At 39.8% G+C, this 16,849-nt stretch overlaps 1 protein-coding gene across 1 annotated transcript; it reads right to left on the bottom strand.

Annotated features, from left to right (window-relative positions):
• Positions 1 to 2,838: 2,838 nt before the first annotated feature.
• SEC62 (SEC62 homolog (S. cerevisiae)) lies at positions 2,839 to 15,844 on the bottom strand. The gene is made up of 8 exons (XM_010179134.1): positions 15,815 to 15,844; positions 11,865 to 11,973; positions 11,365 to 11,470; positions 9,783 to 9,993; positions 8,112 to 8,204; positions 6,079 to 6,139; positions 5,026 to 5,145; positions 2,839 to 4,425 (listed from the first exon to the last, which is right to left on the bottom strand). The coding sequence occupies exons 1-8, from the start codon at positions 15,842 to 15,844 to the stop codon at positions 3,959 to 3,961; spliced, it is 1,197 nt and encodes a 398-aa protein (XP_010177436.1). The 3' UTR covers positions 2,839 to 3,958.
• Positions 15,845 to 16,849: the final 1,005 nt, after the last annotated feature.

Raw genomic sequence — 16,849 nt, 5'->3', positions numbered from 1 at the left:
GATATGGATTGTGGTGTGGGGATAGCAAGGGGTAAGCGGCTCAGCAACTGCATGAGGAAGGCAAAGGCAGGGCACAACAGGCAGGCAGATGAGAAGGGTTTGCTCAGTAAACTGGGCTCACCTGGGCTGAATCTGAAACAGATCCAAGAGGGATTCTGACACTGGTAAAACAACTGCAGCTGGAGGAGGATGTTTCTCTGTTGCCCAGTGCTTTTGATGCCAACTGTGAGGCTTGAATAGTACTTTGCTGTCATTGTGACCCTATTAGAAAAGAATTATATTCCCAGAGCTGCTGAGAGGAGCCTCCCCTGTGAGGAGGCTCTTAGAGCTGAGTGCTGCAGCTTGTTACCTGCTGGGAGAAATGCAGGTGGCTGCAGGAAGGCAGAGAAAGGGCTAAGCCAGGCAGGTGTATTTTCCACTGTTCTACATTTAGTGTTTACATAAAGCAGATGCTTCTGTCAGCCTGTCCCCTGGTCTAACAAAAGGAAGGCAAGTCCTGGTTAAAGTGCAATTTAAGAGTTGACTGAGGGATTGAGATGTTCTCCATTTTTCTTTATCTGCCCTTCATGCTGTGTGGTGCTCTGTGCACTCCATCTGGTATTATTTCAAACAGAAACTGAAACAGGCCTAAATGAACAATATATATATATGTGTGTGTGTGTGTGTGTATCTCCTATAAAATATATATATTTAAATCTGCTGTATGATACACAGCAAGTGACAGTAAATGCTCCCCGAGCCACTGCTATTAAGATACTTTGCTATTCAAAAATTGTTTATTGTCACAAGCATCCCCACCAGTGCTGTAACACTTCCAAAGATAAATAAATACGCCAAGTTTGTCAAAGAATAATTTTTAATTATTTCTTAATTGCTAGAGAATGATTTGCCTTTGTGTAAGGACCCCAAAACACCGCAAGTGAGCTGAGGTTATTGAACCAGAGCAGAGCATACTTGAGAGTACCACATCTGCTAAGTACTGATCTGCATTGAATACTCATTTATGTTTTGCCAGTAATGACTGAATTCTAAAAAAAGTTAGGAATAATATTTTCTTGCAAAGAAAAATAATCAGAAAATGATATTGGGTATACAAAACACTGGGAGTATCAGTAAGACCACTATAAAATTTTATTGCAGGAAGGACATTTTAATAGTTATTTAAATAACTTCACTAAATATATATTCATATATACTTGTTCCCATAAGGTCACCCTAGACTCTGGGAGTCAAACTCAGTAAGAACAACTTTGAAATACCTGATGGAAAAGAGGCCTGCTAAATAACTAAACCTGGCCAAGTACCTTTGTGATTTTCTGGAAGTGTTTGTCAGGATACCCTAAGCCCACTCACAGTTTTACTGTTACTGGCATATTGTAATCACTTCTCTCGTTACCTCATTCCAAAATAATTCTGAAGTATTTGGGGAATATTTGTAGAAAATACTAGATGACAGTAATGGGTCACGAAGCCCTTTCCTTAACCGCAGCACAGCTCCAGGTGCAACAAGATCTTTTTCCCCACTAATCCAGTTGTTCACTGCACAGCAAGTGTAAGAGTTGAAGGCTTATTCAATTTCTGTGTCTGTGGAACTCTATTAAGGTGACAGTACGAATTTCTGATAGTTAATTTTGAACTCTCAACACATCCCCAGGCCGCAGGTGGGTAGCACTGGCGGACCGTACACATCCACTTAACAGGAAGCAGATGGCAACATCACTGAAAGGTTTATTTGACTATTTCAACTTTATTTTCTCAGCAGTGTTGTTATTTCACCTTTAGAATGAAACATACTTGAAACAACTGAAATCCTCCACGTTCATTTCTTCAAAAAGTGGCAGTAGCTCAGCTGCCTGCTGTGAAGCACTGCTAGACACGGTGCCAGTGCACGTGTTCAGTGTATAGCCACGCTCTCCTTTGTCAATGGCTATGACCAGCCACCCTTGTTTTCGCTCCCTTGGAACCAGCAGGGCTCTGACATCATGAACTACGAGGGTGTCTTCAGTACAGAACAGATTTTTGTAACTCTGCATTGGGTGGTAAACAGCAGGAGTTACCACACAAGATGCAGTATCAGCTCTTCAGGTGAGCTGTACCATGAATTGCAGTGCCAAGGAGTGGGAGATCCTTGCACAGAAAGGCAGGCAGCTCTGTCCTCAATACTTGGCATGAAGATGGGAAATGCAAGCACAAAGGCAAGGAGCCTCTGTGAGCAAGGTGTAAAGAGCATCTGAAAGCAGCTGTTGGTAGGAGTAAAAAGGCAGCTGTTGGTCAAGATGCTTCATCATCACATAACACGTGTCTCAGTAGGGTACTGAAGACAGCAACAGAACTTCGTTAGCAATTTTAATCAGTGATAACACACAAGTGTCCAGGAGTCAATCTGTTTTGGTAACGGGTCCTTTAATTTTTAGCTATATTAATAAAAAAAGTGATCCAATTTATCTGTTTCCTTATGGAGTAAATATTCAGGAGATTTAAGAAGCAAGTACACCATATCAATGATTCGTTGATTATCAACACACCCAGAATGATGTATAGATTTGCACAATCTGAAAAATTAGCATCTTCATCCAAAATGCCAATGCTGGAAGGAAGGCAAAGCAATTTAGAATAGAAAAAAAAGTTCTCTAAGTCAGTTATTAAAACATCAAGCTTAACCTTATCTTTCTCTGGGTTTGGGAGAAAACCGAGTGTATAGTTACTGGTAAAACCACCTAGAGAAACGATGCCAAGTCATCATTTCTTCAGTGCTCAGTTAACCAAAGCATACGGTGAATCCTCCAAGTGTCCAGCAGGAAGGGATGTGCAAGAGAAACTGTGCAAACTACTCTGAGATACTTATAAACAAATTATTAACGGTCACTTCATATTAGCTCTGAGTTACCTCTATTTCTGAACAGACAAATGCTCTCCTGCCTCTTCGGTTTAAAAAGTATTCCAGTTCCAGAATATAGAAAGTTTTAACATTAAGGCATACATACAGCTATGTTGTTTGCTTTCATTTAATAAAGATCAATTTACTCAAATACATGGAATGTTGGCACAAAACTAAAGCTCTTGTGGAACAGCTACCAATCATACACAAATATTCTGTGAGGTCCTCTTGACTTGCATTTTTCCAATAGATACACCACAAAATGGCTTTAATAATACAAACTGAATGCTGGATCAAATCTCTAAAATAATAAGTAGCAGTTAAAGTAAATGGTTTGCTTTATTTCTAAATTATGTACAGAATACATTTTTTTTTAATTATGATGGAGCAGGAGAAAGAAAACAGCTATAGTTTCCAAACGGTGCTGCCTCCTTCACCTGCTGGAGATGACATCTTTCTCTGAACCAGATGTACAAAACCAGTTTGGATTTCCTCAGTTGCTGGCCCACAGTCTGGAGAACCAGAGAACACTGCAGCCAAATTCAACACTACCAGCTTTTCATATTTTCAGCAAAATACTTCTGCTAAAACTATTTTCTTAGGAAAATTTTCACCACCTTTTGAAAATAAAATCAAGAAAAATATCAGGAAAGCTGTGGGCTAAGAAGGGCTTTACCTAACTAGCTATCAAATGAGTGTAACTAGGAGTAATCTGAGATTTGGTCATTCAACTTTTACCTGTTTTACAAAAGCAAGTTTGAGAAGCTAAACTAATTGACCAGTTTTGCAAGTACCAGAAACCTATGGTTTTCAGGAAGTTTGAGGACGATCTGGGCACTCTATCAATCAATAGAAAACTTGTCAGATTGATAAAACTTCTGTCAATGGATATTAATGATTAACGCAGTACCAAGTAATCAAGTTAATGGTTAAAAAAAAAGAAGGAACTAGATATAAAACTGTTTGGTAACGTGTATATTTCAGCAAACAAAGATGCTACTGTATGGTCTATGTTTTGGTGATCAGCCAACAAAGAAAATCCAACCATTTGCACATACTTAGTCCCAAAACCACAGTGAGTTATGACTTCTCATGTGAAGGCCTACTTTCGGTATCTTCCTCCTCTTCCTCTTCACAATCCCCTTCATCTGTTTGCTGTTCCAGTTCCTCTTTTGTGATCATTTCAAAGTCGTTTCCATTTCCACTACTGTGCTGGGACCTGTCGTCTTCACGCCTGTCACTGTCAGTGTCTGAATGTCGCTCTCCTCCTGAGCCGTCTGTTCCTGAATTCCTCGTTGCTTCTGTTTTCCCATCGTCTTCTTCCTTCTTCTCACTATCCGATTTCTCCTCACTGTCATATTTTTGCTGCTTTTTGGATTCTGATTTTTCCTCTTTCTTTAAGTCTGCTTTTGGTCCTTTGTATTCGTGTGTGTACAGGGGCCTGAAGGAGTCAATGAATCCCACGTCTGCTGTAAGATTTGGCAGGAACCAGAAGTGATGCCTTCCTCCAGTGATGAGCCAGATGATAAGGAAGAGAATGCAGCGAGCTGTACAGAAAAAGAAAAGAGCAATTTTGGGCTCTATTATAAACATCCACACTGTACAGCCATGGGGTAAGAAAAACCCACTACTAACACCCACCCAAAGCCAGGGACAGGGACGACCTTGGGGAAAAACGTCTCCTTCTGGAATAGCACTGCAGAATAGTTTATTCTCACCACATCTCCCCCACCCCATTAACCACATCTCTTATCTATGATTTACCACTTTACCCCCTCTGCTAAAGAAATACAAGCTGAAGAAAGCTTTAAAATCCTGGTTACACTATTCTTGCCACTGAATCTGTTCTTATGTACGGCTTGGTTTATCCCCTTTTATTTATTTTTTTTAAGGGAGGCATTAAACTCCTCTTCTCTATACAGGAAACACAAACAGGTGACAGAAGCTTGTGCCTTCTTTCTTTCAGTGGCACAACGCTGACACCCAGTGGCTAGAGGGAAATACAGACAAGAAATCAGTCTGGCTATTGCTAACAACGCACTGGGAAGTGAGACAGTGACACATCCCAGACCACATCTGAGACGCACGCTGTGTCTCTGCCCTTTTAGACTTCACCTGCTGATAAAATGACAATGACCAACACTTACCAACGGCAAGGAGAAGAATACTGGCGACAAAACAGCCTGCCCCTACACTGAGGTAATAAACACCAACACGCATTTCTGCTGGCCAGAGCGGGAACAGCGTGGCAGCTATAACAGCAATCACTAAATGGAAGGGTAAGAAGAAAAGCATGAGCAGCACAATTTGGTTTTCCTGGTATGTGTATACTGCTTCTAGGCTTACCGTTTATTCAAGGTACTGGCTTAGCACAGTATGAGTTACTGATAGTATTTTAGGCCTTGACTGAAACCTTGTCTAGTCCCACTTCTGCTTTTATACTGGGTAGAGAGACACCACATCCAGCAACTCTAAGTCGCTGTGCTTGGTCAACAGAGCAAGGAGAGCACCTCTGAGGAGAGGGCAGGAGCAAACAGGTGAGCTGCCTGTAACCAGAACAGCAGGACATGGGTGCAGGGAGCGAGATAGAGATCATGGTGCCCCCAAGGACTGGTCAAAGGCCTGAATACAGCCCCAAGGGATGACACAGATTCTCAGGAAAGGTTCTCTCAGGGTGAGGAAGCTGGAATGTACAGATCAAGGGTGTTGGACCGGCAGTACAATGATCTGTTAGCTCACTGATGTCGGTTAACATCAATACTAATTTAGAGTAAAAAAATAAAATTAACTGATTGGGCTTATGCTACACAAATACGAGCTCTAAGGTCAGAAAGGTATCACTCATAGTTTAAAATAATTCCTTTACATCTTCCACATTTTTAATATAACCCACCACACTTGCCCATTGGACAACTTACTCGTTAGCTTAAAGCACAGAAATAAACAGCTTGCAAACTTGTGCAAGTTCAAACATTTGCTAAAGCACATTTCAGGTTTGGTTTTGTTTGTTTGTTTTTAACACATGTAGCCCCCTCCATCCCGAGATCAAAATTCACATAATGTAAATGGTATCAAAACATTCTGAAACTGAAGAGCAAAAGCTTTGTCCAGGAAAAAGACAAACCTTCCCAAGGGCAGGTATGCCTGTTGATACTATGCCTACATTTATGATGTGCTCACTAATATCTACCGTTACTTACCAAGCACAAGTCCCATGGCAAATGTTTTAAAGTGAACAGGGTCATAGATCCACACATACACCTACAACAGAAATAATCTGGTTTACACTTGGAAAACGAGCTCTCTGATAAACGATTTCATTATTCCCTCATCCAAATGCTTACTGCCGTGCTGCAATACCTGGTGCTGAACAAAGGGCCCTGCTGCGGCCAGTACCGTATCGGCAGGAGCAGGGCGAGGGGTCGTGTACTGCAGGCAGGGCTACACTTCAAACAGGACGTGAAACAGGTTTCTGCCAGTGAGAGAGGTGCAAAAGGAGAGAGCCAGCCGAGGGGCTGCACGCCTGCGTGCCCGCGCTGCCTGCCTTGGCCGTGTGCTGATCGCAATCTGAGCCTCATGGCAGGAGGCCTAAGGACACCGCACTGCTGAGACAGGACACCGCACACAGCCGGGCAGGGCGCTGGCTGTGCTGGAGGCTTCCAGCCAGGAGGAAGAGGGAAGGGAAGGAGTTTCTGTACTGTGTTAGAAAACGTGGAAATCTCAGACTGGATCTCTCAAAGAATTACTTCATGAAAGAAGTTGTATCCAGAGTAACTTAGAGGTGACGTAAAATCCTGGGGAAAACAATCAGACAGTAAAACTGATGGGGAAATGAAAGATTCAGAAATATCACTGAATCAAGGGTTGGTTTTATCTTTCTTTACTCATTCATGTTGTTCAGCATGAAGCCAAAAGCTTTTGTAAAAAAAAAAAAAAAGTTTCTCAGGTCCACCAAGTGGAAACAGAAAATACACCTAGCTCTGAAAATATACCCTTAAGAAAAAAACACAAGACAAGACAAAAAAACCAGACTGAACATATGGAAAAAGGCAACCAGGTAAATGCTCAGTTCAGCTTAAGCCTCATTTGATGGCCTCAGGTAAGTGTAATTGTACCATCTGTTCCACAGTGCACTGTTATCTAAATGTCTGCAGTTGCAACACTCTGTAACAAATGTTTGTTCCAGAACTGTGGATCCATTTGAATCAGATTTTCTCAGCCTTATAAAAAAAAAATCTTCTTGGTAAAGAGCAGAACTTTGTGAGCTAGAGAAATAGGATTTTTTTTTTTCCCCTCACTAAATGGTTTGAATCTCAGCTTTTAACAGCAAAAAGAAGCTGCTGATTATTAGAAACCAGCAACCCTCCTAGCAGATGTATGTGTTAATCCAAAGTACCAGGAGGGGACACACCTTGAATAGACTTTTTCAGTGTGATGCAACAAGAACTTCTCCCAGGGTGTGAAAGCTGACTATAAGCAGGTGTAGCTTTGCTGCCACTCAGCTGTTCTGTGAGCCCACACAAACTGAGGATCATGACTGGTGACTGGGCAGTAAGATCATGTGTAATATTCAGCGTTTGTAAGTGCAAAATAATGAAGAGAAAAAACAGCTCTACTGCAAATACACAAAGATTGGCTCTAAATTAGCTACTACTTAAAAAAAAAAGCTCTTGGGAGTTGCAGTTCTTAAAAAATGTCAGCTTATTAATAAACAAAAAAGTAAATGATGTTAAGTAAATACTGTTATACTGCAGATAGAGCACTGCACCCTCATCTCGACTGCTGCACGCCATCCTGGTTACGCCATGTAAAAGACAAGAGGGAGGGTCAGGTAGGTGTGATTCTGTATGAGCTGGGATGAAACAAGAGCAAGGCAAGAACTTTTATGTATAAATAAAGATACAGAGAGGCTGCAGAATGGCTCTGGGCAGCCTGCTCCAGTGCCCATCACACCCCGAGAGCAAACATCTCACCTCATGGCTGCTAAGGTGTAAACTACTGGCAATTAAGTTTCACTTTTAGATTTTTCTTGTTAAGTCACTGTCCTACATTTATCTCCCTCTGACCTCCTTGCAAATATCTAAAAAACTAATGTTTCAAGATCAGCCATCACACTGCCATTAATTTTTCTTTCAACATATCAAGAAAGAGTTTGCAGAAGTGCAGTAAATTAACCCATTATCCTGCAATGGTGCCTTGCCACTAAAAGTCAGAAAGTGCCCAGAAATCTTACCTCATTTCCATCCAAGAAAACTTGGTCTTCGTGTGGCTCAAGTTTAAATTTCCTCTTAGTTTCCTTCTTCTTGGGTGTTCCTGGGGTCTCATCCTGAGGACAAATACAAATTATATATACTTAAAAGGTAATTAAAATTCAGAAGGTTTTAATTTCTAGTGTTTTTACATATTGAGTCTGATAACTTCTCACAAACTTAAGATCATGTTCACACTTTAAAGTAAAGATGCTTTATGCTGTTCTCATTTATTACATACTGGGTACCTCAAAAATAAAGGAAAATTTTAAGGAAAGAGAAAATTTATTTTTAGTCAGTATCTAAGGACTAGACCGACTTGACCATTACATCATGTCTTCAAATGCACAGCAAAGCTCTGCTGATATTAACAGAAAGTCTGCACGCAGATCAAGAAGAGGATACAACACTTCAAAATCACTATGCTTATTAGAATGATTTGGTACCTTAGTGCAGTTACCACCCGGGCATCCTTTCAGAGTCTGTTTCTGCCTGTTTATTCTGTCCTCTTCAGTCTCTTTTTGCATCCTGTGTTTCCTCTTCCCTGTCTCCTTCTCTTTGCTTATTTTTTTGCTTGAATTACCTTTCTAATTTTTGCCCTGTGTTGTTGTTCAAGCTACTACCCACTGGCTTATATAATCCACTAAAATATCAATTCAATAATTAATGGCTAGTTTAAAAAATAACATTACATTTAATAATGTAACTCTCCAGATGACAGGGCATTCATTGGTGGAGTGCCTAACTTTAACAAACAGCATTTTAAAGTACTTCAAGAGTGAGATAATCTTATACTGGCTTTATGTTTAGACTGCCAGCAAGATTGTTTTCTTTCCAATTCTCTTATTAGCCATGTAGCTTTCTTCTGAGATCTAGACCTTTGAACACGGACTGTACCTCTCACTAAACGTGCCATTGAAATTACGAGTGTCTGGAATAACTTTTGAGCACTAACCTAATTCTCACTGGATTCATACCTCTGTACATAGAAGAAAATACACATCCCTTCATCAAGTTTCTCCTGCAGATTCCTAACATTTTAATTTAGGAATTCTGTTCTGCTAATAAAAAAAAACATCAGGAAAGAAGATGTGAACAAGCACATGAAAATTTGTACAGTATAGCAGTTTGAACTTTAAGGAAAGTAAATCAGAAGTCTGCGCAAACGAGGCATTATGCAGATCAGCAGTGGAGCTGTCATACACAAAAGCAGCCTGCTGTTACAGAGCTATTCACAAGCACCAAGTATCAAATATTTCATTCCAAACATTCTCATTACCAAACATTACAAAATTGTTTTGGTTCACATGTGCAGATGCACTGGTTTGAGACACTGGGTCACGTGCGCTTGTGTTGCTCTATGCTAACGTCCACTTGTACACAGCATCACTGCCCGCCGCAGCTCAATTAACTCAGTCCACATTGGAAGGTGAGGTACACAAAGGCCCAACTGAAGCCTCTTTTGTGTTCTAGATCAAAATCAGAACAACTCCAAAGTTAAAAAAAACCCAGAGACATATTTTAGAGCTTAAAATAGGCAAAAAGGTATGTCATGTTTTAGACCAACCAACCATACTTTTAAGCCAATGAAATCATCACAATCAGTTAATGCATTCTGTGACAAGTTTGTCTTTTCTCCTACAGACAGTACTTACCTTCTTACACTCCTCTTTTTCACCATCCTTTTTCTTTTCCTTTTCTTTCTCCTTCTTAGTTTTTTCATCTTTGCCACTTTCCTTCTTGCTCTTTTTCTCCTCTTCTTTCCCACTCTCAGCCTTTCCCTTCTCCTTTTCTTTCTTTGTATCCTTGTCAGGTTTCATTTTCATCACTTTTAACGCTCGATGAAAGAACTGTTTTTTCAGAAGTCTTGAAAAAAGTTAAATGAGACATTTAAGTGTGGCTGCAGTAACAATGTTTACACTCAATTACATACTAGATTATCTATCTAATACAATCATGAATAGCATGACTGAAGCAGAGTTGTGTATTCAGTTTGTAACTTGTTTTAAATATGCAACTGATTGATGCAATTGACATGGGATGAAGGAGCAGGACCTGTTATTTGGTTTTTTTGTTTGACAGAGCAGGTAAAACAAGCAATAGCCACATCAAAAGAGTGAAGGCACTTGTTTTTAAGATGAGTAAGATCCTAATCAGTCTTTTAAACTGAAGGGACTAGTTTTGTATTAAGATATTCCTCCATCCCTTCCAAAAGGCAAGAAGTAGTGCTAATGTTTACAAGTCTGAAAACAGCTTCAGTGACCAAAGACGGCCTTAGCATTATTAGCAATAGAGAAGCAAGCAGGAGAAACCAAACGCAGACGCAGTATGGTGCTGAATGGATCATCAGGGCACAAAATTATACCAGTGATAAAAGTCAGTCCCAGAGAACAGGGGGTTGAACTGATTTCCTTTGCACACTACACAGGGATTCTTTACACTGCTGCAGCTGAAGGACTTAACCAACTGTTGTCTCATCCAATGCTTTAGTAACTGAAGAACAAACACACATACTCCTTCCTCAGTCCAGAGACTCTGGAAAGGAAAACTTAGTTTTCTGCTTGCATTAAAATAATGGGTTTTTTCTATATTTTCTTGAAGAAACCAGCAAAAGGATTAAAGTTCAAACACAGAATCAGCCCTGGAACTCGGAGGGGGGGGAATCTTCTCTTGCTGGATAGATATCTAAAGAAGCCAGAAAAAAAGAGACTAAATATTAGCCATATTCTTCATTTTTAAGTAGCTTTCGCAGAGGTGTCCAAGTGCAGACAGTCCTTTTAACCCTATGTGTCTGCCCCAGATGTGTTCAGTCAGCATATGCCATTCATCCAAACAAAGCACTCGGTACACTCAGCAGCAGGGACAGATCATTTGAGAGGCATCAACTCAACCTCCAAGCCCAGCTTCTGCCACGATGGCAGACTAGGTCCATGGGAAGGAGACTTCCAGGAGCTCTGATCCTACTAACTTAAAATAACTATAACATTCAGGAAAATCATTTTGTTCATCTTGCTGCCGCAAGCAGCATAATGGAAGCATGAGAGAGCTTAAGAGAACAAAGATGATGAAACTACATTGTTTCCACCCTCAAACACAGTAATAAAGATGCAATCATTATTTTTACCTACAACCACAAATGTTTTAGAATGCAGAAGCCTAAGCGAAATTGGTTCCTAAATAACTGAGACATCTTGACAACTACACTCAATAAAATTGATGAATTAGGCTAGGTCCTACCTGTTGCAGTAATCAACTACAGACTCTCGGGTTGTAAATAAAGCCTCTTCTCCTTTCTTTGCCTTTGCCCATTTAGAATCCAGGAGGCAATCCACAGCTTTTGAGGCTAGAGGAGAAAATGGAATTAAAAACACATTAAAATTAATGACATTTATTTTAACATTTAGTCTACATTCCTTGAGCCAAACCAACCACTCAGTCAGTTCAGCTGATGTTCCACATCTTCTCAATCTTTAAAGTAAGATTAGCCACTATTCTGAAATACAGCACTCTTGACAACTCACACCATTAAATCACAGAGCAGGAAGTTTATTGTGTTTACTTCAGGCTGATAAGATTAATTTTATGGCTCTCCAATGCCTACATAAGTTTTCAAAACCAAACTGTTAAGATCAGTACTTACTACACAAAGCATTAATAATAGAAATAAAACACCCCTCCTGCTCCCAGGTATGATATCAGAAGAAGAAAGTTTGATTCTCTGTTTAAAATAACCCTACCAATAAAATAATCAACTCGGTGGCCCATCATGTTCGTGGATTTTGTTGGACAGTTGAAACGTAAGTATTTAGCAACAGCCTTCTCCTCTTTGAATGGCTCACCAACCTCCTACAATAGGAAAAGTGCAAAATTAATACAATTTTAAACACATGGGAAACACTCATTTAGGCTCAAAAATTAGATATTGCAAAGTCTTCACTATTTTACAGCGATACAATGTAAAAGATGTGACAACAGGTCAAGTCAATTTTCCCAAGAACTTTCTGTCTACACAAAGGAAAAAGGCATTCCTTTACGAACTCCTGGAACAGCTCTGTAACAAGAGTAAACTACAGGAGGAACTAAGGGGAAAGCACCAGGCACACAAGGAGCTGCTTAAAGCGTACATGTGTGGCTGAAAACAGGTGCAAGACTGAGAGCAAAGAAAAACAAGAGTGAGGAATGAGCATGTATGAAATGACAGCAATGCAGGCACGTTGGCAGAATACAAAGCAGCTTGAATTTCATGTGAAAGAGGAGAAAACCACGTTGAAAAGAAGTTGAAAGATTTGGCTAGAAAATTTCCATACCACTGCATGGCTACAAAATGACTTAAACTTCAGAGCACCATTGAGGAGATTCTTCCAATCGAGGGACTGGGAACATCAGGGTGAAGCACAGCAGGATGAAGTACATGAATGTCAACACTGTCATTTTAGGAAAAGGGAGCCCTTAGTCTGCATGCATTCACAAGTCCCATACAGTTACCAACATACACAGAGGTAGCAGAATTCAAAGAATCGTAAGACAGAAGGATGGAGATGGGCATTTTCAATTATGTAAAATTAAGACCTACTATTTGTAAGCAGGAAAGGAAGACCTGTCTAACGTTCCTGCTTCACAAAAGCATATCTGAAACAAACATTTGGCATATTACACTGACTCACACAAACTTCCTCAAAAACTTCTTGCTGTAAGAGTGTTTTTAATCAGTAAGGCTTCATTCTCCAAATCCCCACACTACCGCAGGTCAATAACAGGGAAACACCAGGATATCTTTTCAGACTGGCAGTAGCTTTTCTGTACCTATTCTCACACTGGCCAAAGACAGAGATTACAGAAGCCACAAAACAGACAGGATTTACAGGAACACGTAGAATTCAAAGATACTATTTAAAGACATAATGCTTCTTAAGGTCAATAAACATATAAACACCTCCATTATCACTTATGATGTAAAATCATAATATCACAAGAAAACACGTTAAGTGGAAACACAAGGTCAAATAGATGTTATTACACCAGAATAAAAAAAGCAGTTGTTAATTTTCAACAGTATGCACAGCTAACTTTCAAAATCAACTGGTTAATGAATTATCCTTCTAGATGGGGTTGTTGCTTTTCCTATCTGAGGACACTTTTAAAGAGAAGAATGCAGACATAAGATACCAAAAGCAAAATGACCACAAGCACTCCGTAGTTTGTTAGTTCTGAGATTACTGAGGTTTTTTTTAAGTCTAAATTCTTCATATGTATGCAGAAATATGCTCTCACACTCACCAGTTAGACAGTTTTAAAAACATGTGCCCAAATTAAGCCAGATGATCTTAACAGCCCTCATATAGATTACATTAACTCCTTCTCCATGTTCAGTCTTTTTTTTTTTTATTTTAAAAATCTGTATAAAACATCAGATAACTCATGGAAAACTATTCACTAACTGGCAGTGCATGCATGTACCTAATTGATGTACTGTGGTTTGATGTCCCCTTATATGGTCCGGTTGTAACAGTAATTGTAAATCACTGATGATGCTACCAAGTTTGGTACCAAAACAGATTTGGTTTAACAGCAACAAAATGGGTTACAATGCACATAAAGAAAATGAGCGAACGTGTACCATCATTACTGTGTGCCACACGTGCTAAGGTGCCATGGACACTAACAGCCACCTGCAGCAATGGCGTTTCAAAGTAATGCTTTTGTATGTAGTATTTCCTACCAGCAACTTAAACTTGGCACAACTCAGAGGGCAAGTGATCCTCTTCACAGCACAGAGAGTAAAGCAGCCAGAGAGGCTACAGACATTCACATCAATGTTAATTCCTCTGTTAGGGTTTTTTTTTCTTCCTAAATCATTTATGATTCTGCTGGGCCATGTGATGCACTGTACAGGCAGCGGCTGGCACCAGAAGTTTTTTTTTATTGCTCCTTACCATCTATTGCTTTGTCCTTTTCTGTGGGACAGTTTCGTAACATCCCAAACAAAAAAACCTTCCCTGCGAGCAAGACTGCCACGGTTTACCTGAGCTCATTCTGAGAAAGGTTCCCCTGCAATTTAATCCCCATTTTTCATCCTATTTTCATCCCTTCATTTGCAGAGTCAGGATTCTGTTAAAATGTTAAAACAGATGACTGACAGAAAATACTATTACACTTCATCATAAAGAGAAATCAACTCAAGCACTGAAAATTTCAGTATCCTAAGCACAACTTTTTAAAGATGCAGTTAAACTGACTTTTACATTCATTTGTAAAAACAGCCAAAACCCAGGCATTTTAAGCCTCCTTATACATTTAGGAAAAGATTATACAAATGAATCAAGACACTTACTATACACTTAGTAGAAATGAACATCTTTTACGTTTTTGAGAAGAATTTGTAGGCATTCCTATCAAAATTGTGCCCTATATGAGTTCATAAAGTGACACCGAGATCTTCAAACCCAGGCACCTTCCAGAGCCACTGAAGTGAAAGGAAAACCCTGATCAGATTCACTTTTTACCATTATCTCTCAAATCAAAGTAGAGCACAGTGCGTTCTGAACTCCCTTCAGTACACTGATGCAGTTCCCAGTTAATTCAACCTCCAGCTGGGGCTGCAGCAGAAGAGGCCTGTATACATTAAAAATGAAGACATCTGAACTCAGCTATTAAAACTAGCATGGCCATGAGCTTCCTTCTCCCTCTCATCTCTACCTAAGTACGACTTACTCAGGTTCTCTTACTCCCTGGAACCACTCAGTAGATGTCAAAAGGCCAGAGCATATTTGTGGTTTGAAATTTCACTCATATTTTTCCCCCTTGGATCACAGTTGTGAGAAGACAGGCACAACCCAAGATGATTTCCTTTGACAACACTGGAATGTAAACAACATTTCTGGAAAATCAGAACAGAGTAAATGATGACTATCACTAACAAGACAAGTTATTTCATGTGCAGACAAACACATTACAAAGATTTATGTTCCTCTGTTTAAAGGAGGTTTTGATTTCCATAAAATTAATGTCTAGTTTATTTCTTTGCTCTTACATCTGAGAACTTAGATTTTCAGAACACCATCCCTCACAGAAGACTAATAAATCCTAACAGTTTATACAGTTTTCAGATAAGAAGAAATTTAAGCACATTTGTCATCTGCAGCCTGTTTTTCAAGCTGAGAGGCTATGTCAAAAAGGACACTACATGGACCTGTGTTCCATTCCTCACACTTCTCCTCATATTATAAAGACACTAAACTACATCAGCAACTGCTCTGAAGATGATCTGCACACATCAAAGCTTGGGCTGAATCGCAAGATGTGCAAGATTATCTTTCTCCTTTCCCTGGTGACTCTCAGGACCTTAGATCAGAAGATGTTCTATGGCAGCAGAGTAAGTAATCCTCATCCATCCTCCTGAAACATTTATACTTAGCCTAAAATAAATCCAGGTGCAGTAGGACAGAGAAAAAGTACACAGATTAGCAGAATTCAACAGACCACTGGGTGGGAGTAGACAGGGGGGAAATAAACACTTGCTCTTAGGACTCCATCTGTATTTTCTTCAGTGACTAATAAATACGAAATTGTCCAACTCTTGCACTGATGACAGAGATTTGCCATGGCCACAAGACACCAACTTTTCTATAGAGAAAAGGATTAACAGGTATTATTTTGTCCTATACATATTCGATCAGAATAGGAGTGCTTGTTTTCTTCCTTCTTTCTTTTCAGCCATTGCTAATTTTTTTGAACAAAAGCTGTAAACATACAGCATTATAACACACAAGTCAAAGCAGCGATTCATAGCACTTTGAAGCCAAAACACGCCAGCTTCAGTCCTCTCCTAACCCTAGGCCAGCTGTTTCGACTTTTTCCCTTCCCACCTCCAAAAATGTAACTCAGATTTTCAGATGACAGGGATTCTCGTTTTAAGGAAAAGTGGGGCTGCTACTTTTAATTCCTATTTTTCTGTGTTGTGTCCCCTCCCCCCAGTCTTTGTTTCTTCCCCCTCTATCACCTGATACCACAAACTGCCATTCTCCTTTGTTATCATCCCACTCAGTTTTACTACAATTTAGGAGAAAATAAAGACAAATGGGCAAGCTGGATTAAAATCTGTGTTACTGGAAAACCATTGCATTGTAATTTCTGAAGATCTTTTCCATACTCATTCATGAAAAAACTGTAGCAGAGGCAGCAGCAATGCAGCTGTTGCACGTTTTTCTTCCAGCAGAGCCCAAATCCAGACACGACAGAACTGTAGGCTACAACAGTTCAGAATGATTAGTCGATGTCCTTCATAAGAAGAATCTCAAAGCTCAAATCCACTTATTCAAGAGGGAAAAAAAGTCAACAAGGAAAGTACATGCCAATAATGCCACGTACACGGCACTAATGCCACCTCAGCCATCAATCTGCAGTGAGATATTTGCCCAAGAACTGTTTTCACTATTCGTAAGAGCAGTATTTATAAGCATTGACATTTCTAGAGTAGAGGATGCAGCACTAAGGTGCTGTGCAAGTGCTATTAATTGCAATGCAAAGATAAACAAAACTTCACATGGGCAGAATAAAACTCTGCATAATGGAATCTGGCCAATGTAATTACAACTTAATGCCTACTTAACAGTCAAATTGCAGACCTGCCAACAAAGTGCCACGTGTTACCCAGCTGAACGCTTGTCAACGTAACCAACTCTAGAAGATTTTGTGCTTAAGTGAATATTTCAGGATATGTATA

The sequence above is a fragment of the Mesitornis unicolor genome, unplaced genomic scaffold (genome assembly GCF_000695765.1).
Source record: "Mesitornis unicolor isolate BGI_N332 unplaced genomic scaffold, ASM69576v1 scaffold19752, whole genome shotgun sequence".
NCBI lineage: Eukaryota > Metazoa > Chordata > Aves > Mesitornithiformes > Mesitornithidae > Mesitornis > Mesitornis unicolor.
The sequence above is the reverse complement of the archived record's forward strand: the minus strand, read 5'-3'. Positions and strand labels throughout refer to the sequence as shown.

Coding starts and splice junctions, on each gene's coding strand:
- SEC62 (XM_010179134.1), bottom strand. CDS start 15,844: ATGGCTGAAAAGAAAGAAGGAAGAAAACAA. Junction 11,974..15,814: donor AGAAAGAAGGAAGAAAACAA/GCACTCCTATTC, acceptor TTCCTATTGTAG/GAGGTTGGTGAGCCATTCAA. Junction 5,146..6,078: donor TGCCATGGGACTTGTGCTTG/GTAAGTAACGGT, acceptor CCTTCCATTTAG/TGATTGCTGTTATAGCTGCC.